Consider the following 26,752-nt stretch of genomic DNA (forward strand, 5'->3'; position numbering starts at 1 on the left):
CATTCCAGGAGCAGGGAAAGGGCCCGCACTTGGGAAGCACTGATGACTCGTCCGCTGAGGGATTAGAGATTAGTTGAGTAGGTAGATATTTAGGTGTTTGCTGAGGGTTCCCTGAATTAGAAGTCGATTGTGCTAAGCGCCCTCGGCCGTTCGAGTTACAAGCTCTGGCCCGAACTCACCCTCGCTAAGAGCCTTCTCACGCTCTTCGTTTGTCCCACACGTCGTGACCTTCCAAACTGCAAGTACAGCCTCCGTATTCTGGATTTGAAATTGAGTGGTGACCTGCCTGCGAACGCGAATCTGTTGGCTTCGCCAGGGGGCTTAGAATAGACGAAGAAACTGACGGCCGATCCTGATTTGACATGGAGCTTGCCTCGCTTAATGTGTGTAACCGTCTCCATGACAAGCGGATGGTGACCAATCGTCGGAGGGGTTCCAGATAAAGTGATGGGAACGCTCTCGTGACAGTTGGTGCAGGGTGCGAGGGCAAGTTGGCCTCTCGAGTAGGCGAGAAAGGCGTTAACGGCATCGGCGCGCTTCGCGAGCTTTCCCAGGAGGTCGTTGGAAAAGTGAAAGCAGGTGAGACGTCGAGGCGGAAGGACTGATGCGTTGGCTTGGACGATGGTGGTGATGTAAGGTCGGAGCTGGTCGTTTTCGTTGGAGACTTGAAGCCATCCACTTTCGAGGTCGACATGGTCAAGCTGAGACCGTCAGCACCAGGCTCTCCAAGTCACAACGGTGCGTACCTGGCGTTGAGAGGCCATGGCGGTGGTGGTGCTGCTGGCTAGGGTGAGTGGTGGGTGGTCGGTCGTTGCTTGTCGAGGGTCGCTCGGTCGGGTGACAGGCTGGTCGGGTGGCAAGATGGTCGGGCGAGGTCGAAGCGAGCGAGGATTGATGGACGAGGACGAGAAAGGAGGAGAGGAGGAGAGGGGGCAGGGAGGGGTTTAAGTACTCCAGACGGCTGGGGGACTGGCGGACCAACTCCGAGGCCCAGAGGGCGCAGCTGTTCGAGGTGCTTGCACAACATGGCGACGAGCAGGAGGAAGACCAATGAGTTTGGATAGTATTGAGCAAGTAGTCCGCCCATCTTGCGAGGCCCCCCTGGGCGACGGCACAACGACGTCGATTTCCGTGACGCGGATTACCGACGTAGGCGCCTCTGGGCGGCGCTGGCATCCCATCCTCAAGCCAGATCATGACGCGGTTATGGTCACTGAGGCGTGTCTTTCCAAAGAGTTGAAGGTCTTATTTGGCTATCAGATAACTTCCCTCCCACAATCCCAGCATACTTTGGCGTCAAACCCCTTTACCCTTGCTAGCCCACAAATTTTAAAGCTATGCTGATCCTTCCCAATATCATTTGCGACTGCGTGCTTCATTACGCCTCTGACTCGCTTGTGACGGACATGTTCCGAAGTTGAATCTGGCTCGATGCCCCTGGTGAAGATGCTCTAGGCCTTGTCATTTGCCAGAGCCGTGGTAGCAGGTTAGGGTTGGGCTCCCGTCTGAAACTCTTCGTCCATAACTTTTCAACAACCGGTATAAGGCACACGAGAAAGTCGTGGGCTCCAAAAACATTCGAAAGAATCTACCAGTGTAAGTTTAGTCTCGGCTAGAAGCTCAGTACGTACAATGCGCCTGCTTGTCGCTGACTCTGTTCTGAAAGCCATAGCGCTGGCTATCATCGCCAAGGTCTCAATCAATATGATGATCTTGATTTTCGTAAACTGGCCTGAGATGCTCGATGCAATGAGCATCCATTCTAGCACCATCCAGCACCGGAAAATAACAGCGGATGCCGACGAGAGTTCATTGAACACTGCGCTCTGGGAAGCCATGACGGTGCTGACGATAAATAGCACCCCAGTGGTTGCCAGAAGGAATGCGAGGGGCCACGGAGCGAATGCAATTTGTCCTCGGCTCCAAGAACCACCAACACGCAAGCACTTTCGATCGTTAGAATTACACCAAAGCTAGGATATGCACTCACTTCGCTGATCATGCTAGAGACAATTATAGAAGAGCTCAGGTACGTCGACCAGGGATCTCCATGTTTTTGCATCAGAACCGCAAATGTAAGTGAGGATCCGGTAGCAATCACACAGTGTGTAATCACCACCGCTGTGAATGTACGAGGGTGCCTTGTAGATAATGATGGAGGAACCACAGATACTGAGCTTGTCTCTCGGTGGTTTCGTTGAATGTTTAGATACCACAGGCTGGCCTTGACAGATGTTGATAAATTCGCTGCGGCACTGAGGCCGAATGCCGTGGTCAACGCGGTCGATACGAAATTTGTGAGACTCATTGTGATAAAAGTTAAAATCATAATCATACAGCCAGTTTCCAATCGCGAAGACAGAACAGTTGGGGAGTATCAGACATATAAATAGAGATCAACCTGGGTGTATGTCCTTCTATTTTCGGCAACGCCCCCTTTAAGCCTACACCCAGGTTTCATTGATCCTTGCGTGGGAAGTGTATCGTGATGCACACTGGTGAAGATGTGATCTTGCGGCATTTACCGAGGTCAATAGCCTCTGTTATCATATTCCGTAGGCCCATGTTGCACCATTGGGTAGTTCTCGTCTATGCATGTCACGCCCATTCCACTAGACAGACCCCTCTCGCGTCAAGGTTAATTGGGACCACGAATCATGCAAGTCGTTCTCGCTATCTGTGATGAGATTTAGCGTTGGGGGAAGATCATCAGGGAGCCACACACCAAGTACGTGGCCTTTTCGGGGAGCATTCGGACAGTCACACAGAACTCAGCCGTCAGCGGATCCATAGTCCTTCAACAATCCTGCATGATCACCTGTCAGTCGCGCATGGCCGCTAAGATCGTTATAGGGCACTCCTCCGGGGTAGTGCCATGGTATCTGTTGGCTGAGACATTGAAGAGCGGCCACGAGCATGCCGAGGGGAGACGCCTCCATTATAGCATGATCCCTGAAAGACCAGAGTCACAGCCCCTTTTACCTTGCATAGTGGTTGCGCTGTGTGTCGCCAAGGGGGAGGGTGAGTGTTGGTACTGCATACTGGGCAGGCTTCACTGCTAAGGGAATATCGAGGAAGGCGTGGAATAGAGAGTATGCCTTACCATCAGCAGCTGTCATCCTTGGCTCGCTGCATTGGCAATCTTGAGTGCAACTATAAAGCCCACGAATTTTCCAGTTGTCCCAGTCCCTCAACATCCATCTCTCAAACCTGTCACACGTTCGTATGACCGATATCATGAGCGTTCCGCAGAGTCTTATTGCCGCCCTGCCTGCTTCCGACCAAGTCTTGGGGGAGTCATTCATCGGTGAGGAATTGGCAACCAAAATTCTTCCTGGCATTCGGCAAACAGAAGACGCGGATGCTTCCAACGAAGCATCGGACACAAGAAAGAGGCGAATAGAAGGTGAAGAGCGACAAGCAGGTACGAGAGCCCTTTCATCTGTAGTGATAAATCTAATTTATTTAGCAGTAAAGCGTTTGAAAGAAACGCACTTCAGAGACTCGCTACCTACACCATGGAAGGCGAGCTCCTTTGTCGAAGGGCCGTGGAAAATCATGCGGAAAGAGAGGCTTGTTCGAGAGGAGAAGTACAAGATTTCCTTTGACACCTCCTTTCGCTCAATCAATCGCATTAAGGATCCAATGCGCGGCAAGGGATGGGATTTGAAGTACACTACTGTCAGCAACTCTGATGATCTCATCGTCAAGGTTTGCGTTAAGGTTCCGTCGGAGTTCGGGCATAGCTTTCCACATATTCTAGAAGACTTGAAAGAGATCCTTGCAACAGATAAATAGAGTACTTTTGTGAGGATGCCTTGGCATGTTTTGTCTAACAAGCTGGCCAGGTTGCCTCACTTGACTCATGCTACTAGATGGCTGGATCCCCTCCCCCTATGTGTGTTTGACTTATTGTCTAGAGTTGGTATCACTCGCTGCACCTCCGCAAGTATAGGCAAGGCAGACTTGAGAATCAGGAATTATGCCTCAACAAATCAGTCAGATCACGTCATGGAGAGGCTGAGGAGAACATCAGTATGATCATGCTAAGCGAGGGGTGGCAGCCAGAAGAGTCAAGGGACATGGGCCTCGTTATCAACTCGCGTCGATGGCTCAGCCATCGAGACCACCTCTCCACCAACCAAGTAACTCAAGGAACTGCGTCGAAAGCCGAAGAAGAAAGTGTGGTACACTGCCCCGAGAACTCTCAGACGTTAGTTTAATCCGCCCATACACGAGGCACATTTTGAGGAGGAGTACGTCTCAGGATGCGCCGGTTGGGGCCGGGGGCAGGTCGAATGTGATGGGAGGGGAGTCAGTGGCCCTGGGGGTGTTGGTGTAAACTGGATATTGGGGAGGTGTGGAGTAGGGAGTGTACCTTACCATCAGCAGCTCCCAACCTTGGCTGGCAGAATGGTTAAAGGAGGCCGCCACAGCTGAGGCACAGATAAATGATCACAAGACTAACTCTTGTCGTGCCGGTCTGGCGGGCCAACAGCACGGAGAGACCGACGGGTCAGGGCATCATGCCAAGCGAGGTGTGGTAGGAATCATGGGGGTGGAGGATCTTCCAGCTGGTTCAGCTGGCTCAGGGGTCGATGATATATGTGGATGCTGACTTACGCCCAGGGATGTCAGGCCGGCTTCAGCAGCACCTCGAGTGGTGAGGATGTCGTCATCAACGAACTCGGGATGCAAAGCAAAATGGCCGTGCGAGGAGGGTCGACCATCTTGCGGGCGCTACCTCATTTTGTCAAGTGGTATCGTCATATCCGGATCCTTTCCGCATGGGGCGAATATCCGTCTTTGTATCTCTATGCTGCCTAGCCGGGGATGGCTATGCGGGCTGAGACAGCCTCCTTCCAGGTTCACAACATCACATGTGTGACACGCTCTCTTCATGCAGGCCGCCCTGATTGACTCGGGGGCTTTGTTCACGGGCTTAGCTCGTCCCAGGAGAACATAAATTCATGACGTCTCCCCATTGCTTTTGATCCTCCCATCCTATCGCATCCTAGACTTCGCCTTCTGGGTTTTATACCTACAAACAATGTCTTCCCCTATTCCAGGGGACAGCCCCTCTCTACATGAGCGCCCTGAGAGGGAGCAAATGCACCTGAAAGACACGCCTCTCGAAAAGCACAATACTAATTTCCCGACGAACACTCCCACCGATCCAAATCGAGTCGCTCCTGGCGATGGAGATAGTCCAGGTTGGCTCTCTACTAGGTATTTACGAGAAAGCTTCTAACTGAAAGTGCAGACCATCTCGTGCGTGATCGGGGCCCTCGCTGTCACCATCAGTCTTCTAGGGGTGAAAGTTGTAGCGAGAAAGGACGGGGACCTGAGCTTTTCCCAGACGGTGAAGACCCTGAAATGAACAGTCCCACACACTATGATGGTTTTACTTCGGGACCCCAATCCAAGCCCCTTCAAGGGCCGAGTCATGGCACCGGCCCAAATCAGAAACCTCGGGGGAGGCGCAATGCGAGGAAGTCAAGTCAACCTGCCAGGGAACCTCAAGGTTCAGGAAAGATCCAAAAGAAGAAGCCAGAGAGGTCGCAAAGACATGGCAACAGCTCAAGAACTACGTCGGGGCGGCCAGTTCCACCAGGGATACAGAGGGGGCTCGAGCTCTTCCAGGAACAACTGAGACTTCTGGAAGAGCAGAACCAGAGGCGGTTAGATGCGAGCCAGGGAGAACCGTCCGAGAAGAACTAGATGCCTTGACTAGAAGTTATGCAACCGAGACCTCTGCCCTTCAGGTCCGCGCCTTGCTAGGTGCACTATGTTAGATTCTACCATCATGTCATTCCTTTATCATATAATGTACCTCAAATGACACTGAAATTCAACCTTCTTTACATGGAAATCTTCACCCACTGAGAAAGTTCCTTTGAAAGATTTCGTACGAAAGTGGGACTAAGAATAGATAATACAGTGAGTCCTCTCGTACGGGATCTTCTACCTTGATTAGATAAGATCTGGAGAATCTTCTGAGCCTCTTCGTACCAAAATTTTCGTATGAGAATTTTGCTAAAAATAGATAATTTCTTTGCAGTGAGTGCTCTTTCCAAGATAGGTATTCCGTCTCTTAAATCTCATATGAAATCTCTGCAGCATGCTATTTTTAGGTATTCCGTCTCTCTACTTAAATCTCATATGATATCTCTGCAGCGTGCTATTTTTAGGTAATCTATTTCTCTACTTAAATCTCATATGATATCTCTGCAGCATGCTATTAGGTAATCCATCTCTCTACTTAAATCTCATATGATATCTCTGCAGCATGCCATTCTTAGGTAATCCGTCTCTCTACTTAAATTTTGGCTATTTCACTGGCATATTCTTTTGAAAGTTTTCGTACGAAAATCTCGACAAAAATAGAAACTTTCATAGATTCTCGTAACTAAGTTAACTACTAGATTCTCTTGATTACGTAAGATGCTCTGTATAGTTAGTTGGTTTTCCGAGCGTCTTCGTACGACAATCCTCATATGAGATTTTGGCTAAAAATAGACTGCTTTTTTCGCTCCGAAATTTCTGCTTATAATAAGTTGGCGCATCGGATTTGAGAAAGTAGCCTTAAGGGCGGTTAAAAACAGCTTCCTGGACACAGCAAGGGTGGCTGAAAATACGGACACTGCTTAAAATAGAAGGTGGTCGAAATTGACGATGGTCATAGGAAAAAGAGGTTGATTGATTATGAGGCTAACGAAAGATAATTACTCCTGTTTGCGTAGCCCATGACGCCCGTGACCAAAATCATGACCTCTAGGGCTTTGAGATCCCAAGTCGCTTATTCCTCTGCTCAAATGTAAAACATGGTATCCTTCAACTTCTCATGAATCCTCACACCCAGCTTGCAAACCCCCGTCTGATTCCCAGCCAACGACGGCTCGACCAAGTCACCGAGCAGACTTGACATCCAACGCTAATAAAGTCCTAGAGTCTCGTACGACCCTTCAGTTTCGTAGAGTAATGCACCTGTAGACTGTCGACAGACCGCCCTGGATGGGTTTCGCTAAACCGCCTGTGGATCTCGGGCCACGCAATCATCTCCCTCCCCTCCTTCAACTTAATAAGCAGGTCATTTTCCTGTGGGGTGTACTTGATTCTTGGAGCTGAAGCTCGCTTGACCTTGCCCGTCGTCTGTGTCGAGGGTGAATCAACTCCATCCCGAACAGTCCAATCGAACTGTAACTGGAAAGTGGTTTTGCCGTTCTCAGTTATGCTCTTGAGCGAAGCATTCTCAAGCGGCCATTCCTCAAACCTGGCGAGAACCGCCCTGACTTCGGTCTCATCGGACATTGCCTGGGATGACCGCGTAGATCTCGATCTCAAAGACGGTCTTCCCCGACGAGGGCGCTCAACACTAGCTGCTGCATCGCGCGGCGAACTGGCAGAAGACCTCGAGACCTTACGGCGCTTGCGTGGGCATTGGTCTTCGCCGTTAGACTCGTCGCCTAAGCTCATCTCTTCGGCTTCTGTGTGAGAGGGACAATAGTCCTTATCACGCCGCAAATTCGCAACATGGGATTCGCCTCCTTGGGACTGGCTGCCCGCGTCGCTGCTGCTATCATCGTCGTCTTGGACTAGTCTATGCATGGCCTGACGATGGGCGTGGCGGCGCATTTTCGGACCCAGTGGCTGAGAAGGGGATGCGCAGGCTCCTAATGACGGTTGAGGTGCGCCCTCAGACAATATACGGGCCTCGGCGTCTTCGGATCGACGACCGCTCGTTCTGTGGTCCCGCCCTGGAGGCGTTTCGAACGATGATTGTCTTTGAGGGGACACGTCACGTGTCCCAGGAATGCTGTTGTGGCGTGAAGGAGCAGCGCTCACAGACGTGTCGTCACCTCGACACAAGGCATCGTCCATGTTAAGCGGCGCAGGGGTGGACGGCTGCGACGCACATGCTGGCGTTGGGGATTCCGGTGTGCTCTGTGATGAAGGAATTGGTGTTGCGGCGTGCGTAGCATCGCCTGTAATGGCGCTTGGCTCCATTGCGTCGACAGTAGCAAGGCCCTGCCCTTCAGGAGTATCTTGAGATAGGTGTCTTTGAGGGTATTCGTAGGGGGTCTCAGGAATGCCATCATAGCATGCACGGGTACCGCTCGCAGCCGCATCATCACCTTGACAAGGAGCCTGATCCAGGGTAGAATGCGCGGGATCGGGCGTCTGTGATGTCTGTGATGTCTGTGATGGCCGTGCTGGAGTTGGAGGGTTTACGGCGATGTGCGATGAAGATCTTGGGGATCCACGGATCACGCTGGTCACAACATCTGACTCAATCGTGCGGGCTGTAGTTAAGTCGACATAAACAACACCGATGTAATCAAACGCCTTGCTGGGACTGTCTGGATCGGCTGTTAGACCTCCGGTGCTTTTTTGGAGAGCAGACGGTTTTGAGGATTTACCTGCATGGATGGTGTTCCTGGGCTGAGACCGTGCAGCAAGACTGTTGATCGATGGAAGCGTGGCGTCGGATCGCGAGTCATCAAAATCTTGACTGTCGTCCTCGTCATCCTCCGAATCGGAGTCGACGTCAGAGGGGATCCATATTGGCTCGTTAGAAGCTCCGACTTCAGACGTTGACGGGCCGTTGTCTTTGTCTTCACACGGGGATGAGGTTTCCGCTGGTGAAGGAGAAGAAGGATGCGCCTGCTGCTGCTTCAGCCGGCTGGCATCAAGGGTGGTGGTTGGTGTCATGGTCGGATTGCGCGTGCTCCCGTTGTGGTAAAAAGAGGTGAGATTTGCTTGGATAGCGTTGTTAGGCAGGCGGGCACTGTCCAGCTTTAATACTTGAGCTGGCCCGCACATCATGGCCGTCCTACCGCCTCCATGTGCTGCCCGGCTTCTCCCTACCACCCGTGCATCCGAGACAAAGGAGGTGCTCGAACGGAGGCCGCTGCATCCCCGTCTCCGTTATCTCTACCAATCAGCCAACTGCCGAGCCAGACCAACGCAGTTAGTTGCATGGAGAGAAGACTCTCACTGCCTCGTCACCTAATGTCTTACCAGGAAGTCGACTCTTTCATTGGCAAGGTAAAGTCCCCGGTGACTCCGGAGTCAACCCCGAGACACACTTGTTGGTTGCTCGTGGTCTCCGTGCACGAATCGTATTCTCGTGTTGGATGGGCGGGGTCTGGATCCTAAACAGCCGGCGGGTTCTGCTCGCCCACCTGACTCTGACAATGTCGTCTGGCTCGGCCAAGCAGATGCCGATCATCCCTGGCCCGCGAGTTCTCCGGTCACCCAGGCTCCTGATACCCGCAGCACATGGTCATCGCCCGAATACCCGAGGGTGAGGAGGTGGCCAAGGCCGAGACCAAGCGTAGAACGAGCTCCGTCTCGCCTCGCTTCGCCCCGCAGCCTCCTCCTATGCAACATCACCCAGCCTCCATCCTGCAGAACCCGAAAAGCCATTGCGTTACCCATCTATGCGTTCGTATATGCACCACGCTCCTTCCGTTTCATACCGCTCAGCTCTTGCCTCACCCATGGCGAATCAGAGGGACGAAGGGGCTCAGCAATAGGGGCCGCCGGCCATGGAAGAGGCGTCTCCGGAACGATGCCAGTTCACAGCCCCTGTACTGGTGAATCATGCCTGGTCATGCAATGTGTTCTCGCCGCTCGCGATAGGTCGGTCACTGGTCCATTGCGAAGCAAGGGGGAAAGAGGGGCCATGCTTCAGCCCGCGGGAGCCAGCCATCCCTGCCCCATCCAGTGAACGTCGACAGAGCATCGCCCTCAGTCTGCCTTGCGCACAGACGCAGTCAACCTTTGCGGCATTTTCGCGAGTGGTCGCTCTCCGTGGGAGGCCTCACGAGGACCAACAACCTAGTTGGAAGAATGGAGCGCAACGAGAGGCTACCATCTCGTCAGACCATCCGTCTCAGGAGGATGGCTTCAACAGCGGCTTTAGGTATTAGTCAGTACACAGCGGAAGGCCATGAGCGGGAAGGGAAGGTTGATACGGGCGTAAAAGTTTTCCAGGCGGGGAAGGAAGAAGTTCTTGGAAAGCATTCATACGATGCAACCGGTCGTCTTGAATCGGTGGGAAAAGAAAAATGCGGCCGACGCCGTTGCCAAGTTGCTCTGGAGCGATGATGGCGGTTCCATGCGATTGAGTGGATGACGCGGCCAGCTTAGAGAAATGAAACTCAGGTTAGGGCGGAAATGAGGAGCAATGGAAGGGGGCAGAAGTCGAGAGTACAAAGTTCACGAGGATGGATGGACGTTGGGTAGCAGGGGGAACGTTTATATAAGAGTGTGTCACGTGACACTGTGCGGGTGGCGGGCGGCGAGGGCGCCTTGCCCAAATGGGCGTGCCGCCATTTCCGGAGTTTCAAGGGAGAACGCCCACAGAATGGCTCTATGACCAGCTACAAGGAAAAAAACAGTACTGGTATAGAGATCTTCGCGATGACAACAACCACATCCTTTGCCTATTCATTGAGCCTCTTTCTGGAGTCAAGAATCTCAAATTCTATCCTGATGTGATTCTCTGTGATAGCACCTAGGAGACTGCGAGGCTACGAGCACCTACTCGACAGATCAAGGACTAGCTCTCCCAGTGACGACGCAGTTTCTATCGCAGATATCTGTGAAGGCAGGCAAAGCAACCGACAACAGGAGAAGTTGGGGACGGCTGTTGAGTCCCACTGCCTTGATAATATTTCCCTCGGGGCATCAAAGCGGAGATAGCTCCAGAGGTTGCCTTGTATGGTAATTCAACCGTCAAGTGAGCAAAGCAGGAGTAAACGAAAGAATCGGTCCTGAAGAGAAAGTGCCGCGAACTTTAGGCTCTGGACTCTGTATGTACAGTACTACGCATTCTAAAGGTGTGTAATGAAGAGCCGCGTGCGGGAGTGGGCATCCTTGTTTTGTCTTCTGGGTCGTTCTTTTCGCGCTCATGCGGGGGTGGTCATTTTAGGGGCCATTAAAAGGCAGCCTCAACATGTGATTGGCCGACTAAAATAGAAGTACAGGTCCCCTATATAGGATGATAGGGAGTCATGTTTCCCCACCACCCAAGAAGCGCCCTCTTCTCAATCAGGCTACCTAACAGAAAACGAAAGACGGCGTGGTGTCGCTGCGAATTTGTCTTTTCCAAACTCAATGCTCGTCTAGCTTACATACGGTAGAGCATTGTTGGCGGGAGGAAATCGTTAGACCTCACTACTCGCGTGCATCACATGTCGGTACTTTTTTCGCAGTGGTTGTGTGTTGGCCAAGGCCGCAGTCTCCATAGAAACAGAACACTTGATTGGCTGGGATACGTGATCCTGGTGTGACTGTTGGTGGAGCACATCCTCCCGATGAGAGGAGAGACAACAACGCCACACCTAAATGAAGCATCATTGGCTCCTTCGAGTGACAAAGGGTGGGGGGCCGCGGTATTAAATCCGACCGCCCCTTGTCAGACAATTGGCTCCACAGGGATCATTGATGGTGCCAGTCAATTGATGAGAATTATCTAAGGAGCAAGAACTCAATGACAGGACGCACTGAGTCGTGCAGCTCTTTATACACAAATGAAAGCATTGCCTGTTTAGGCAGTAGCGGCTGCCTGATAGGCAGCTGCTGTAGTGGGGTAGGGCTGATATGCGACACCCCTCCATCCTTGAGGGACAAAACCCAGGGCAATCTCCTCCAACCTCAACACCCACTGAGCGACGAAGGACCTCAGCGCGCACCTGAAGCTGTTTCATGCTTGGCGAAATGGCCACACCCGGTGCAGACCCTGTCATACACGTTGATGTACATCCTCTTCTCCACGACTCTGTACGATACGAACATGAGCTGACCCTCAATCGAGGTTGACGACGATCGAGACTCAGCAGTTGGAGATGTATGTATGCATGACATCTTGCCTACCCTGACGTGCTGTGAAAGAACACAATCGCTGATACAAACCAACGACATAGGACAATGCGTCATCAACTGCTAGCGTGGCCAGCTCCATTCTCAATTATCGGTTCGAAAACGGGAGAACATACCACGCATACAAGGACGGAAGTAGGTTGCTATGCGTTTGTCCCTTATGAGATTTCTGGCACTCACAGCCTTTACCTGCTGTAGAATACTATATGCCCAATGACGAAACAGAGAACAACAGACTAGGTAATATAGAACGCTCCTCCACTGTCCAAAATTCTTACACTTGATCTTTTCAGACTTGCAGCACAATCTGTTCCTCCTGACTTTTGACAACAAGCTTGGTCTCTCCCCGCCGAACCTTCCCGAATTCAAGACCGGCCGGGTTCTCGACCTGGGTACCGGTACAGGCATTTGGGCGATCGACTTTGCTGACGAACATCCCGAGACTGAGGTGAGAGGAAGTATCTCAGAGCAAAGAGCGACTAAGGCTAACAATCTGCGTAGGTGATAGGGGTCGATCTGTCTCCTACCCAACCGGAATTGTATGAGATGAGTTCCCACATGAAAGACGGATGACGACTCAAACTCGAGCAGCGTGCCCCCGAATCTAAAGTTCGAGATCGACGACATCGACGAGGACTGGACTTATTCTCAGCCTTTTGACTATATTCACAGCAGAATGATGAACGTCTCAGTCAAGAACTGGCCAGAGTATTTACGTAAGATTTTTGAGTGAGTTGTTTTATGGTCTGGTGAATAAGTTGGCAACTCCTGATTTGACTAGAAATCTTACGCCGGGTGGCTACGCTGAGCTCCAGGACGTCGATATATTTATGCAATCAGATGACAACACTCTTACCAAAGATCATGCTCTTCGGAAATGGTGTGTTCTTCTAGCCAAAGCTGCCCAAGAGCACGGAACTCCTTTCATAGAGACCGATCGACTCAAACACCTTATGGCCGAGGTTGGATTCGTTGATGTCAAGGAGACGCCATTTAAATGGCCGACAAATCGCTGGCCCAAGGAGAAAAGATTTAAGGAGCTTGGAGAGTGGAGCAACGTGAACACAGACGACCTTCTTGAGGGGCTTTCAATGGCTTTGTTTACAAGCTGCCTTGGCTGGACTCCTGAGGAGGTTAGCGTTTTCCTGGTTGACGTCAGGAAGGATTTGAACAATCCGAAAATCCATGCCTACTGGTCAATGTATTCTCCGCCACCCCGCTTTTGTTCTCAATGTGCTGATACTCTGTTAGCCGTTCAGTTTACGGGAGGAAGCCTGAAGTTTAGGAATTGCGGGTGGATAGATTTCTCTGGCGATATACACGGCTGCAGCTCGTATATGCAGCCGCTTGGTATACGCATGCGGTACTGGGGCCTCGTAACCCCATACGAAAGCGAGCAGACAGTAGACAACCGACCTTCCCAAAAAGTCTCGCGTCGCTCTCTTCCTCAACGTCGACCAAACATAGCTGGTGACATATCCATCATGTGCGAGTGCATGCCTCCTGCTCTGCCCTGCTCCATTGCGACCATCATTTGGCTCATTGCCGTCCCATTTGTCCCCCCGGGAGCTTGACCGTACACTGCCTCAGCAAACATGCGAAGCTGCATCAGGAATTGAGAGTCGCCGTAGTTCCCAATGATGTCGCTCTTATGCACAGCGCTTCACAGGTCGTACCAGTGCGACGCAGCCATACCAAGTAGCTCGCAATCCCTCTTCTTCTTGGCATCCCACCGACTCCGCTAACGGACCTACAATCGCTAACCATGCATTGACTCCCAATTCAGACAACACGCCTAGTGTCATCTATCACCGTACAGGAACTAGGAGGCCTCCAGCGCTTAAATCCGGCCCGTGCCGTAGGCGGCTGTGGAGTAGAACGGCTCCGGGCAGCCTGATCAGCCATTTCCCGGCACTGACAGGGCGGACTTGAACTGGGTTAGGCCGGCGGCTACGATCACAACTTATGCGCAGATAATTAGGCGATTGGGTGGGGGCTCAGGGCCGGAGAGCGGCCAAAGCAGGTGACAGGAATAAAAGGCGGCAAAACTGTTGCCGCGCGCCTAGGCCTCATTAGTGCAGGGGCCATACCGGTACTGCCCAAGCTGCCGCTGGAGCCATTCCGAGTCCCGCTCCAGGTGCCCGAGGAGGTGGTCGTCAGCCGCCACAAACATGGACGCGATGTTGACCAAAAGCTTCCCGAATTGGACGCCATTGCCGCCCTGTGCCAATGAAGAGAAGCGAGCCTCGGCTCCAAATATGGTTCATATCATGTGCGGCCCGCAGCGCTAGGATGGCGATTTTCCGGCCCGCGTTTAGCACGCCAGCTTTATTTTAATGTCGCCGTGGATGCAAAAAGGGGAACCAACGTTCACGGGAGCAGCGGCGCTGGACTAATTAGCCCAAACGTGAGCTCTACGGTGCTCATAACTCTACCGCGCACACGGGCTCTGGCCGATCCTCCTGCGGCCAACAAAAGCACGGCCTGGTTCCATCGTACCTGCTCCTCACGGGGACCTCCTGAGGGTACCTGGCCAGGAGGACCGCGTCGCTGGGCGAAAGAGATTCTCTTGCAGCGGCCACGACGGCGACTTGGCATGCCCATGCAGCGGGACTGGCTCTTGAGGCCAGGCCAGAACTGCCCTCCGTGTTTGGGGGCAATGACTGACACCGCCTCATTTCCACGCGATAGACGAGAATTGGACGACAGGCAACCGCCTCCATTTCGGGGACAACGCACCGCTTTCGCAGAACTTGCTATCAGCGCAGCCCCATAGGTTGCCGTCCCACCTTGGCCGCAGAACATTGCAGTTCCGCAAATAGTCGTGGCTCCTTCCAGCCACTAGCACCATGCACCTTCGGGTGGTCTGACACACGGGCACTTTCAGCCGCACGACGGTCGACGCGGGGTCGGCCAGCTTCTCGACATCATCATCTCCCCTTGTGTTCGCCGTTGCCGGCGATCTCGACAGCTCCCAAGCGAGTTTCCCGACGCCTTAACAGTTCCCTTTCGAAACTCTCGCGTCCTGAAATCATGGCGGGCAAGTGGCTGAAGGACAAGCTCTCCAAACTGAAAAGGAAGAAAAAGGGCGGCCAGAGCGGCACGGCCGCACCCACCACGCAGGTCCGGAGCGTCGCGGACACTCCTGATTCACCTGGAGGCAAGCCGCAGCCGACCCAAACCACGCAAGTTGCGACTCCCGAGCCCGAGCCCCAACAAGCCGCGCCTTCTACAGCTCGCCCGGCCTCGCCTGTTCGGCAGCCTCCACCGGCGCAACCCTCGCCTCCCTCTCCTGCCCCGGCTGCCTCCCTTCCCGAAGCATCCTCCGATACGCGGGGACAGCCAATCGTTTCCGACACGCCGCTGACGAGCAACGACACCGATCCATGGACTCGGGCTTACGAGATATTTCGGGGGCGAGAACCCGAGCTGATGGCAGACTACCAGAAGCATCTAGCCTCCCTGCAAGACGACGCTGCAGCCGGCGGAGATCTCTCAACCCCGCGGTCCGTCGAATCCATGATCAATAAGCTGTTGGAAGATCGAGAGAAAAGGCAGTGGCGAGTCTCGCTTCTCGGCAAGGATGTAAAGATCCGAGAACAAGTCGAGAGGCTTGCAAAGTTCCTCCTCTGGTCCGACCCGATCGTCAAGACTGCTGTGAGCACTCAGCCATACGCAGCGCTGGCATGGTCCGGTGTTTTGTTGCTTCTCCCCGTAGGTATATGGTCCTCCACGCTCCCATGCGCATGCTAACCCGGGTAGCTTCTCACGAGCGGCACCACGCAAAACGAGGCCATGCTGAAAGGCTTCAACTCGATCGGCGACGTCCAAGTCTACTGGAAATTCTGCGAGAAGACCTACCTCGAATCCTCACACCGAGAAAAGTACCAAGACCTCGTAGAACCCTTAGCCCAGCTCTATTCCCACATCATCGAATATCAGGCCCTCGTCATATGTCATCTCTCTAAAGCCCAACTCTCCCGCGCGTGGAAAGACGTGGCTGGTTACGACTGGGCTGGGAGGGCACGCGATATTGATGACTTGAGCAAGCGGCGCAGCGACTGCATCCCTCCACTCCAAGAGGAGGAAATCAGGGAACGCTGGAACCGCCAGCTGCAAGAGATGCAAGAATCGCGAACCATCCTCGACGAAATTCGCCGGATCCTCAAGGAGGGCGGCATGCAGACCCAGAAAATCTACGAGGACCAGAAGGAAAGAGATCTCCTTCGGGATCTCGCGTCCGACTATGAAGGCAACAAAAACTTCAACCCACAGAGGGTGCCAGGCACGTGCCAGTGGTTCTTCAACGACGACAGGTTCCGCAAATGGCGAGACAGCAACACGTCCAGCCTCCTCTGGGTCTCTGCCGGTCCTGGTTGTGGGAAGTCGGTCCTGTCGCGAGCTCTGATCGATGAGCGACTATCCACGAATGTTGCGACCTCGACCGTCTGTTACTTCTTCTTCAAAGACGGAGACGAACGCCGCATGCACAGCGCCGATGCCCTATGTGCAATTCTCCACCAGCTTTTCGCTCAGGACCCTAGCGGCAGCCTAATCGGAAATGCGCTGCCCAGTCACAAGAAATTTGAGAAAGCTCTTGCGCAGAACTTCTCCGGGCTGTGGCGAATCCTGTTAGAGTGTGCCGGATCATCTGACGTCGGAGAAATCGTTTGCATCCTCGACGCTCTGGATGAATGCGAGTGGCGCAGCAGGGAGGAATTAATCAAACAACTTAAGGACTTCTATTGTCCGAGCGAGGGACTATCGAGTCCTTCCTCGAAGCTCAAGTTTCTCGTCACCAGCCGTCCATACGATCATCTAGAGGCCCTTTTCAGGGCATTCTCGACAACAGAGTATCTACGTCTTGATGGCGACGAAAAGTCTGCCGACATCGGTCGCGAGATCAATCTAGTCATCGATGCGCGTGTGAATGAAATCACAGGCAATCTTGACCCTGACGATCGACGCAAAATTTCTGAATGCCTTAAGAGCAAAAATAGCCGCACGTACCTCTGGCTTTATCTCGTATTCGACACAGTTAAGGAGAAACTGAGTCGATACTCGAAGCTGTCAAGCATAGAAACACTCTTGTCCGATATTCCGTCCAAGCTGCACGACGCATACGAAAAGATCTTGAGCAGAAACCAGGATGAAGCAGAAACCGAGATTCTTCTTCAACTTATCCTCGCTGCGGCACGGCCTTTAACTCTCGACGAGGCGAACGTTGCGTTGACATTAGCTTTGCAAGCACGTTTTGCATCACACGCGGAACTTGAGTCCGGACTGTGGACAAGAGACAACTTCCGAAGTGTCGTCACGAATCTTTGCGGCCTCTTCATCAGCGTCTATGACTCAAAGTTGTCATTCATTCATCAGACAGCGAGAGAATTTCTCATTCATAAGAAACGACAAGGTACATGGCAGGGGCGCTTGAACATGTCAGAATCGCACACTGCGATATCACGATCATGTCTCGATTACTTGATGCTGCCCGATATCGACATACCAGCTGGAGACGACTGTCCCGAGGATAAACAACCCCCATTCCTCTCCTACGCCGCTACCCACTGGCCTTTGCACTATATCTCTCAGGAAGCTGCCGCTGCTGACCGGTCCCGGAAAGATGCGCGTATGCTCTGTAATACAGCCGGGCACCAAGCGAGCATTTGGGCGCCTACCTACCTCAGCCAGAGGTATCTGCGATGGGGAGATTGGACGGACCTGACTTTGGCGAGCTTCCTTAGTCTAAAACTGGTCGTCGAAGATATCTTGCTCAAGGAAAAGACAGACGTTAACACTAAAGGCGGAAGGTACGGCACGGCGCTCCAGGCGGCATCGGAACGAGGCCACAAGGAGGTTGTCGAGATGCTACTAGACAAGGGCGCCGACGTTAACATTGAAGGCGGAGCGTACGGCACGGCGCTCCAGGCGGCATCGGCACGAGGCCACAAGGAGATTGTCGAGATGCTACTAGACAAGGGCGCCGACGTTAACATTGAAGGCGGAGACTACGGCACGGCGCTCCAGGCGGCATCGGCACGAGGCCACAAGGAGATTGTCGAGATGCTACTAGACAAGGGTGCTGACGTTAACATTGAAGGCGGAGACTACGGCATGGCGCTCCAGGCGGCATCGGCAGAAGGCCACAAGGAGGTTGTCGAGATGCTACTAGACAAGGGCGCCGACGTTAACATTGAAGGCGGAGACTATGGCACGGCGCTCCAGGCGGCATCGGCACGAGGCCACAAGGAGGTTGTCGAGATGCTACTAGACAAGGGCGCCGACGTTAACATTGAAGGCGGAAGGTACGGCATGGCGCTCCAGGCGGCATCGGCACAAGGCGACAAGGAGGTTGTCGAGATGCTACTAGACAAGGGCGCCGACGTTAACATTGAAGGCGGAGACTATGGCACGGCGCTCCAGGCGGCATCGGCACGAGGCCACAAGGAGATTGTCGAGATGCTACTAGATAAGGGTGCTGACGTTAACATTGAAGGCGGAGACTACGGCATGGCGCTCCAGGCGGCATCGGCAGAAGGCCACAAGGAGGTTGTCGAGATGCTACTAGACAAGGGCGCCGACGTTAACATTGAAGGCGGAGACTATGGCACGGCGCTCCAGGCGGCATCGGCACGAGGCCACAAGGAGGTTGTCGAGATGCTACTAGACAAGGGCGCCGACGTTAACATTGAAGGCGGAGACTACGGCACGGCGCTCCAGGCGGCATCGGCACGAGGCCACAAGGAGATTGTCGAGATGCTACTAGACAAGGGTGCTGACGTTAACATTGAAGGCGGAGCGTACGGCACGGCGCTCCAGGCGGCATCGGCACGAGGCCACAAGGAGATTGTCGAGATGCTACTAGACAAGGGCGCCGACGTTAACATTGAAGGCGGAGACTACGGCACGGCGCTCCAGGCGGCATCGGCACGAGGCCACAAGGAGATTGTCGAGATGCTACTAGACAAGGGTGCTGACGTTAACATTGAAGGCGGAGACTACGGCATGGCGCTCCAGGCGGCATCGGCAGAAGGCCATAAGGAGGTTGTCGAGATGCTACTAGACAAGGGCGCCGATGCTGGTTTGGACTAGCTCCTCTAGCTTACAACTGGGAATCGAGTCCCAAGCTCCGGTTGAGATTAATCAAGTCTATGATCCGGTGGATTACGTCGAATGAACACAATATCCTATGGCTTCCTCCCGGCCTCCGCCCTTACAGCCTCGACCATATCATATTCGTCATCGTCTTCGGCGTCATCAACGGCCGCAATAATTGTACTCGGTTGTGCCTCGGGGAGGGTTGTAGTAATTGAGTTTTCGGAGCCACCCTCTCCATAATAGCTCGGGAAGCAGCATACATAAGCGCTTCGTCGCCCTTTCGTTCTCTTTCTCTCTCTTTTATAACTATGTTAATAGAAGGTCGTAGGAGTCGCTGTGAATTTATGTCCTGGACCGCGATGCCCCCTAGGTGGCTCATTTTCTAGCCGTGTCTTCGTGATGTCCGCTGCGAATTATTTCTATCCTAGTTTCGGACGTCCTGACACAGATGGGGTGCTTCTAGCGTGTTGGAGGCGAGGACTGTAAGCCTTGTGACCTTGATAGAAAGCCGTCTTTGATCATGATGTGTCAGTCGGTAATTTGGCTAGTACCCGTGACGGGAGGAATCAACCTTGCAGGATAGCGCATTTTGTAGGTATGCCCAGGAGTCATGGATATATTCCGTCCATGTTGGCAATGCTGCCCCATGTTACGAAACCATTGTGGCCGTGTTGGATGCTGGATGCTGGAGCCGACCCGAATATTGGCGAGAACGGCGAAACAGCGATATCGGTAGCCGTGAAACACGGCCACTAAACACGTTGTATCTCACTTATCGTGCCCTTCAAGACAAATGGAATAAGGAATTTGAGAAGCAGCAGCGTAGCCAGGAAGAACTATTCCGCCGGCTACGAAAAGAGGCTATTCAGGACCAAAAGGATGCCTCTTCTAGCTCAATGCCTCGTGGCCGGAACGCCCCAGAAAAAAGGGAAGCCGCTATGGAAGAGATAAAACAACGGGCCTTAGCCAAAAAGAACTAGGACTTCTGGGGGAGCATAACAGGAAGCGGGTAGAGGCGAGCCAGGAAAACACATCTTGAAGAACTAGATGTCTTGACTAGAAGTTATGCAACCAAGACCAACTCTGCCCTATTTGTCCGCACCTCAGAGATGGGTGTGGTATGTTGGATTCTACCATTACGTTATTCCTTTGTCATATAACTCATATGGTTGGGCCGGATGATCGAAATTATTCCATGACAACTGCTGTGGGGTAAACCCGCGTGGTCGCAAGACTGCGAGGAAAAGGGCGGGGAACAAAGCTGGTGTGACGGTCTGGTCTATCCTGAGGTATAGGGTAGGGCGATTGTTCAAGGGGGCTTTGAACTGATAGGATCAGTTGTTTTGTTACCATTAAGTTTTCGGTCATTAGCTGCAAAATCACAAAACACGTAACCAAGATAGTAAAAGTCCAACAAATGTATAAATTATAATACTGCCAACAATGTGCTAAGGCTCCTCTCGGCCCTTCAACTTCGTACAGTAATGCACTTGAAGAGAACCACATGATCGTCGACCCGGAAATCTCGCGTTGAACCGCCGATAAATCTCTGACCAGGTGAGCTGTTGAGATGACTGGCCGTCTTCGCCCTCCTTCAATTTAAGGAGGAAACTATCTTCTTCCGGTGTGAACTTGGCTTTTGCACCTTCGCTGCGATTTACTCGGCCGGTCGAGCCTGCAAATGTTCGGCGGCGCTTGTCATGAATAGCATCGTCCGCGTTGTCATGCTTCGAACACATGTCCCAGTCGAACTGTAACTGAAAGGTGGCTACACCATGGAGAACAACCCGCTTCAGTATGACGTTGTCAAGTTGCCATTCCTGAAATGTCGTAAAATCATGCCCAGTATCTGAATCGTCTGATGTGGTGTATGACGAGGACGGGCTGAGCGTGCGAGGTGCTGGCGTCCGATCACTTAGTACCGATCGTGTAGTGTTCGTAGGGCGTTGGCGAGTGGTATGCCCATAGCGACGGCGCTTGATGCTAGCCAAGGGCTCATGGGAACGACGTCGTTTGCGTCGACGCTGTCCATAAGCCTCACCCTCATCCTCGTCGCCATCATGATGCCGCTCGCTGTCCTCTGTGCTCTGAGCAGGACGATATTTGGCATTGTCGAGCAAGGCCTCAATAGGAACGCTCCCACTGCATCGCCTTGACCTGTCGGCCCCGTCGAGCTCTGGAGACTGTTGACCTCTTTCGTTGTTGTTGTCCTCGTTGTCGCCGTCGCTGTCGTCGCTCTCATAGTAATCACCATGGAGGATATATGAACCTCGGGCTCTTCGTCTAGGGGTCGGTGCACGGGAGCCTCCTAACCCGTAGAACAGGTTCAACATCGCCTCCACAACGGCCTCGGCCCCCAATCATGTCATCAACCGGTTGCTTCGACGAAGAGCAAACTTCAGGCTCCTGAGTGCTACTTGCGTGTTGGTTGAGATCCATGGCCATTGGCACAAGGCCGCTCTGACCCAAAGTGCCTTCCGCCTGAACCTGGTAGGGTTTTGCAGCGTCTCATCCTTTGAAAGTAAGGAAGGTGAGGGAGGCGTGGACGGTGCGGTTGAGCCTGACGAGAGAGACGCATCCGTTGGGTAGGGTGTGGCATACCCAAAGCCCAATTCAGTAGGGGTCGATTCAACAATGTCCCCCAATGATCAGCCTCCAGGGTGTCTCCATGCTCAGTGCTGTCACTATGCTCCTCCTGCGGGGAATGATTCTCAACCTCGGTTGCCGCGGGAGGCAGTTGAGCGAGGACGGACAGGGACTGAGGATCATTGTCGGACCCCACCTAAGACCAATGGCAACGGCGCATTGAGGGGGACTACATTTTTGGATGCAGTCGGCATTCCACCAGCCAATCATCAAGATCAACTTGTCGGCCCGGAATGGAGTCGGGAGTGGCCACCAGGGCGATGGTGGTTTGGGAGACATCTCACAGATACCCTGCTCTTTGTCTTTTTCCATGGCAATGGCAATCTCTATCAGTCCTTGTAAGCTTCTTATCTCGGATAGGGATTCTGGGAACTACCTTGACTATTACTGCCGCGTTTAGGCGTGTCATTCGAAGACTTCTGTCTTGACGCTGTCACCTGCTCTCTCGTCGCTGGGATAGGGGGGAATGGAATTGGAGATAGCTTTCGGGGTAGCGGTATGATTCGGTGTGTCGATGCTGTCCCTTGCGCTGTCACTGGTGGCAGAACGGATCACCTCGTCAATGATTTCCTCAATCGACGGGAACCGCGTAGGGATCGACATTGGTCAAGTCCTCCCCGCCTACAAAAGGCCAAGGATTCTCCGCGTCACATCGATAGACTGAGCAAAGGAGGCATCAGAAAGGACTGGCCGCAGCTCGGGATTCCTTGCACGAAGATTGGGCTTTCGTTTTGGCTTCGAAGGATTCCATTGCTTGATCTTCAAGGGATGGTTCATAATGGTGAGCGTAAAGCAAAGAGCTGTTTAGGAATGAGAAGTATGGATAGGAAGCATTGCAGGATCAAGAACGATCCAGGAGCGGAGATCTCCAGCTTTTATCGAGTCGCTCTCTCCTCTGCACCCACGAGGGCAGAGCCACCCTCCTTCGACGGGGAACGAGAGCGCCTCGATTGTCGAGCCAACAGGACTCACTAGCGACCCCCAAAACAAGGGTTTGATTCAGCTGGACTTGGGAGAGAAGGGTCGGACCGACTCGATGCGCACGGAAATGGATAGAAACGTCGGTGATGTGGCTCTGTTGGTGGTGAGCTCAGGCGTGATTCGTCTGATGAGCCCCCTTTTCGCCGGCCGGCTCGCGAGCTGACGGTTGAACTACCTTTCGGGCAAGGCAGTTGGTTTGACCAGAGCAGAGATGAACGACCTGGCAGGATCACATCCTTCTCCTTCTCCTCATCCTGCAACACGGCTTGCAGACTTTGATCAGCTGGCTACCTCTCGTCGTCTCCATTGGATGGCATCGCCCGGAAGCGATTCTATCCGGGCGCTCGAGCATCGTAATCGAAGACGAACGCGTCATCCCCGAGCATGCCTGGCAATCCCTCGGCAAGAATGACACCATCACTCCCCTCGCTGTTGCAGTTGAGTCATAACGCATCTTGCCGCGGAAATCCTCTCCATCCCCCTTATGCGGCCAGCACACCCTCATGTTCCATTCGGGCAGTTCAGCCAGCTCTAGATCCGTCTCATGATCGCGGCCAAGGCAGACTTGACAAGGTCCAGGGGCAGTCGAGCCTATCGCTTGCAGTGGAGGCTATCAGGAGTGCCACAGAAGTCCGACGGCTTGCATGAATTGACGAGAGCGCACTGCCACTTGGTGATGATCGGTCATCCCCCGAGGCTATGACACCCCCCGTCGCCTTGTCACAGCACTGGCGCTATCGTCTCAACACGTCCACCTTCCTTCTCGGGAAATGAGATGAGGCAACCGACGACCAACAACCGGCTGGCTCCCCGTTGGACACGAGGAAGCCTCCGTGTGACCGGAACGGGTGCGCCGGGCATGGATTGTTGTGGACCAAGGTTCACTCAACGTGAGACCGGCGTACCAAGCCCTGTCGCTGCCACCAGTAGTCGTTGGTCTGCTTCCTCAGCAAGCCGCATCACTCCTCAAGCCCGCCAGCCCCTCTCATCTCCTCCCCCATGGCATTGAAGCGGCAATCTCGAGAAGCTTCGACGATCATTCGTCGCCCCGTCCAAGAGGAAACCCAATACCACCTTGTCAGCCAGGTTGCCTAGCCTAGACCACGGTAGACCAGACGCCCGCGCTCGGTCATCCCGACCATAAGCCAGGGGTTGCAGACAAACGGCTGGCGGATGATGGGGCCAACGCATGAAGTCGACGACAAATACAGCCGTGCTCGGTTCGTCTGATTGTCGAATTGCCGTTTTCAGTAATTTGGTAAAAGCTAAAGGGGGCCGACCGCCAAGGGGTAGGATGATGTGGGATGATGTGGATGGAGTGCCGGGGTACTGGTCAATTGTGCTTGCATCATGGCGATGAGTGATAGGCCATACCGTCAATGAAGATCGATACCGCGAAGATGTCGAAGAAAGGAAGAAATGTAGGCGACAAAGATGTCTTGCCTGGCGAAGGACTGACGAAGAAGAATGACCTGTGCGGTGCAAGTTGAGGTGGTGTCGCTGAACCAAAGGTCTGTAATGTTGAAGGAGAAAAAGTGAGAGGAAGAGACGACAAAGGTACATAGGGATGCGGGGCCGGGGACTGGCCGCTTTATAGGCGGCGCAAAAGCAGCGAGTGATTGTGGGACCGAAGATTTCCCGGTTTGGCAACCGCCGAAATGGTGGGCTGAGACCACCATTTCCGGAGGCAGGCAAGCCGTCACATATAATACTTATTATATATAATAAGCTTAAAAAACTAAAGGAAATTAATAAGTAAGTTTAAGTAGTAAATTTAAAAAGTAAAATTATAAAGTTTTCTAACTAGCTCTTTTTATTTTTATTAAAGTTTAATAAATATATAAATATATATAACTTCTATTAGCTAGAATATAAGCTTAAATATAAGCTTAAATATTCTAGATAAAATCTTATAATATAATATTAAAATACAATATTAATAACACTATTTATACTGTATAACTAATCTATCCAAATTGGCTTATTAATCTATTTAAGCTTAGAAATTAAGTAGTTTAATTTATAAGCTAAGCTTTTAATTCCTCCATAATTTAAAATCAATATTACTCGGCAATTAGAGAACCTAAAAAGAAATATCCAGTACCATCTTAAAGCTGAATTTCTGGGCTTTCTAATAGTATTATTTTTATCCTAATACCTATATATCTACTAGCTGTATTTATCTATAAAAGAAAAGCTTCCCCTAGGAAATATTTCTTCTGTTTTTATCTATATACACTATTAATATATACTATATTATACTATCTTATACACTATTATCCCTTATTCTTATCTTATTTCTTATCTTTATATTCTTTATAAGAATATCTCTTTATTTATAATTAATTTTATTCTTCTACTATATTATAACTTCTAATAACTTTTGTATCTTATAAATCTTTATATTAAGAGTTTTATTCTCTTAGATATTATTTTTAAAAGTCTTAGAATTATAGTTAAAAAGAAGTACCTTAATAATAAGATTAAGAATATAGCTAAAGTAATATAATTATTAAGTTTTACTCTTAAAACTAAATATCTTTTTAATTTCTTCTATTACTATATTATTATTACTAGTATTATTAAGTATAAAATATCCTATTTTATAAGTTATATTATAGCTTTAAAAAACCTTAACTATATAAGCAGTAATATTATTTCTAAAATAGTAATTAATAAGCTTAAAAAGGCTAAGTATAAGTTTTTCTAGCTAGCTAATAATATTAAAAAAATAGTAATAGATTTTATATAAAGTATAGTAATTATTAGACCTCTAACTATTAAATATAATATAAAGTAACTCCTGTTAGAGGTTATTAAGCAGTAAAATAAAATAATATTATAATAAGAGGAATATTCTAATAAAGGATATAAAATTAAGGGGTATATATAGATAGAAAGTAGATAGTATAAGATAGTATAAGATAGTGTATTATAGTGTATAGTAGTATATAATACTTAGAATCTTAAGTCTTAAATAGCTTAAAGGTCTCAGGCTTTTTATAGACGATTTCTCAAAATCTAGCTATTGCAGCTAGATAATAGATATACTATTAAATAGCCTGAAAAATCAGCTTTTAGATGGTATTGGAATTGTCCCTTATTATATTCTAAATCCCGAGATATCCAGCTTTGAAATTAAGTTGATTTTAAAGTAAATTAATTTCAAAGCAATTTTTAATTTCCAATCATCGGGCTAATATTAGTCCGACTAAAACAGTATAAATAGTGTTAATAACACTATTTTTTATATTATAAGAGGATATTTTTTCCTAATTTTAATAACTCTTTTTTTAGCTTTAAAGCTATTATAATAATAAAGTTATAATATATTATATAAAATTAAATATCTATTTATATATTTAAAGAGTATTAATAACCCTAAAGCTATTATTAATATTAACTTAATCTTAATCTTATTTTTCTTATATACCTAAAAAATATTTTTATAGATAACATACTTAATAAGCAAGTATCTCAGACAAGTAAGTATCTTAAAAATCCCTCAACCTTTATCATTACCATTTAATCAATTAATTCCCAACCACCCAGTATATCACAGTCTAATTATGAAGCTAGAATGCTTCTTGCTCTTCATGCCCTTCAAAATAACCCGAGTTTAAGTCTTCGGGGCGCTGCAAGCATATATACAGTCTCCTGGAAGACCCTTGGCCGCCGGCAGAAGGGCATCCAATCTCGACGCGATACTATCCAGAAATCACGTCGGCTATCTGATCTAGAGGAATAGATCCTTATTTACTTTATTCTCGACCTAGATTCGCGAGGATTTCCCCCCCGGCTACGTGGTGTTAAAGATATGGCTGATCAATTGCTTGCCGACCGCGATGCGCCACCAGTTGGCACGCGTTGGGCTTATAACTTCATCAAGCGGCACCCAGACCTTAAGACGCATTTCTTTCGTAAATACAACTACCAGAGAGCCAAATGTAAAGACCCAACCATTATCCGCAATTGGTTTCGGCTTGTGGCGAATACAATCGCGAAGTACAGTATTCAATTAAATGATATCTATAACTTTGATAAGACTGGCTTTCTTATAAGTATAATTGCAAACGGAATGGTTATTATAGGTGTAGAAAGGCATTCAAAGTTAAAATCAGTATAGCCTGGAAACTGG

General features: G+C 50.8%; 9 protein-coding genes across 9 annotated transcripts; 5 read left to right on the forward strand and 4 right to left on the reverse strand.

Moving 5' to 3' along the window:
- Positions 1 to 519: 519 nt before the first annotated feature.
- BGZ61DRAFT_467626 (uncharacterized protein) lies at positions 520 to 1,027 on the reverse strand (the record flags this gene model as incomplete). The annotated part of the gene is made up of 2 exons (XM_046247797.1): positions 520 to 664; positions 1,017 to 1,027. The coding sequence occupies 2 exons, from the start codon at positions 1,025 to 1,027 to the stop codon at positions 520 to 522; spliced, it is 156 nt and encodes a 51-aa protein (XP_046094399.1).
- A 351-nt stretch (positions 1,028 to 1,378) lies between these two features.
- On the reverse strand, positions 1,379 to 2,308 carry BGZ61DRAFT_486997 (uncharacterized protein; the record flags this gene model as incomplete). The annotated part of the gene is made up of 3 exons (XM_046249919.1): positions 1,379 to 1,588; positions 1,632 to 1,946; positions 1,991 to 2,308. 3 exons carry the CDS (start codon positions 2,306 to 2,308, stop codon positions 1,379 to 1,381), a joined length of 843 nt encoding a protein of 280 aa, XP_046094400.1.
- Positions 2,309 to 3,237: 929 nt separating this feature from the next.
- On the forward strand, positions 3,238 to 4,223 carry BGZ61DRAFT_486998 (uncharacterized protein; the record flags this gene model as incomplete). The annotated part of the gene is made up of 3 exons (XM_046249920.1): positions 3,238 to 3,424; positions 3,473 to 3,711; positions 3,921 to 4,223. 3 exons carry the CDS (start codon positions 3,238 to 3,240, stop codon positions 4,221 to 4,223), a joined length of 729 nt encoding a protein of 242 aa, XP_046094401.1.
- Positions 4,224 to 5,050: 827 nt separating this feature from the next.
- BGZ61DRAFT_486999 (uncharacterized protein) lies at positions 5,051 to 5,721 on the forward strand (the record flags this gene model as incomplete). Its single annotated transcript, XM_046249921.1, has 2 exons — positions 5,051 to 5,213; positions 5,264 to 5,721. 2 exons carry the CDS (start codon positions 5,051 to 5,053, stop codon positions 5,719 to 5,721), a joined length of 621 nt encoding a protein of 206 aa, XP_046094402.1.
- A 1,224-nt stretch (positions 5,722 to 6,945) lies between these two features.
- BGZ61DRAFT_541377 (uncharacterized protein) lies at positions 6,946 to 8,712 on the reverse strand (the record flags this gene model as incomplete). Its single annotated transcript, XM_046255039.1, has 1 exon — positions 6,946 to 8,712. The coding sequence occupies one exon, from the start codon at positions 8,710 to 8,712 to the stop codon at positions 6,946 to 6,948; it is 1,767 nt and encodes a 588-aa protein (XP_046094403.1).
- A 2,727-nt stretch (positions 8,713 to 11,439) lies between these two features.
- On the forward strand, positions 11,440 to 13,591 carry BGZ61DRAFT_510969 (S-adenosyl-L-methionine-dependent methyltransferase; the record flags this gene model as incomplete). The annotated part of the gene is made up of 10 exons (XM_046252088.1): positions 11,440 to 11,766; positions 11,825 to 11,857; positions 11,934 to 12,024; positions 12,088 to 12,129; positions 12,183 to 12,337; positions 12,391 to 12,428; positions 12,481 to 12,618; positions 12,671 to 13,090; positions 13,141 to 13,168; positions 13,502 to 13,591. Exons 1-10 carry the CDS (start codon positions 11,716 to 11,718, stop codon positions 13,589 to 13,591), a joined length of 1,086 nt encoding a protein of 361 aa, XP_046094404.1. The 5' UTR covers positions 11,440 to 11,715.
- A 1,217-nt stretch (positions 13,592 to 14,808) lies between these two features.
- On the forward strand, positions 14,809 to 19,042 carry BGZ61DRAFT_203914 (ankyrin repeat-containing domain protein). The gene is made up of 2 exons (XM_046237944.1): positions 14,809 to 15,603; positions 15,652 to 19,042. The coding sequence occupies exons 1-2, from the start codon at positions 14,923 to 14,925 to the stop codon at positions 18,979 to 18,981; spliced, it is 4,011 nt and encodes a 1,336-aa protein (XP_046094405.1). The 5' UTR covers positions 14,809 to 14,922; the 3' UTR covers positions 18,982 to 19,042.
- Positions 19,043 to 20,302: 1,260 nt separating this feature from the next.
- BGZ61DRAFT_203935 (uncharacterized protein) lies at positions 20,303 to 21,470 on the reverse strand. The gene has a single exon (XM_046237945.1). It carries the CDS (start codon positions 21,318 to 21,320, stop codon positions 20,436 to 20,438), a length of 885 nt encoding a protein of 294 aa, XP_046094406.1. The 5' UTR covers positions 21,321 to 21,470; the 3' UTR covers positions 20,303 to 20,435.
- A 151-nt stretch (positions 21,471 to 21,621) lies between these two features.
- On the forward strand, positions 21,622 to 23,063 carry BGZ61DRAFT_487005 (uncharacterized protein; the record flags this gene model as incomplete). Its single annotated transcript, XM_046249922.1, has 4 exons — positions 21,622 to 21,971; positions 22,179 to 22,414; positions 22,473 to 22,717; positions 22,887 to 23,063. 4 exons carry the CDS (start codon positions 21,622 to 21,624, stop codon positions 23,061 to 23,063), a joined length of 1,008 nt encoding a protein of 335 aa, XP_046094407.1.
- Between the last annotated feature and the right edge of the window lie 3,689 nt (positions 23,064 to 26,752).

The sequence above is a fragment of the Ilyonectria robusta genome (genome assembly GCF_021365365.1).
Source record: "Ilyonectria robusta strain PMI_751 chromosome Unknown BGZ61scaffold_60, whole genome shotgun sequence".
NCBI classification, from domain to species: Eukaryota; Fungi; Ascomycota; class Sordariomycetes; order Hypocreales; family Nectriaceae; genus Ilyonectria; species Ilyonectria robusta.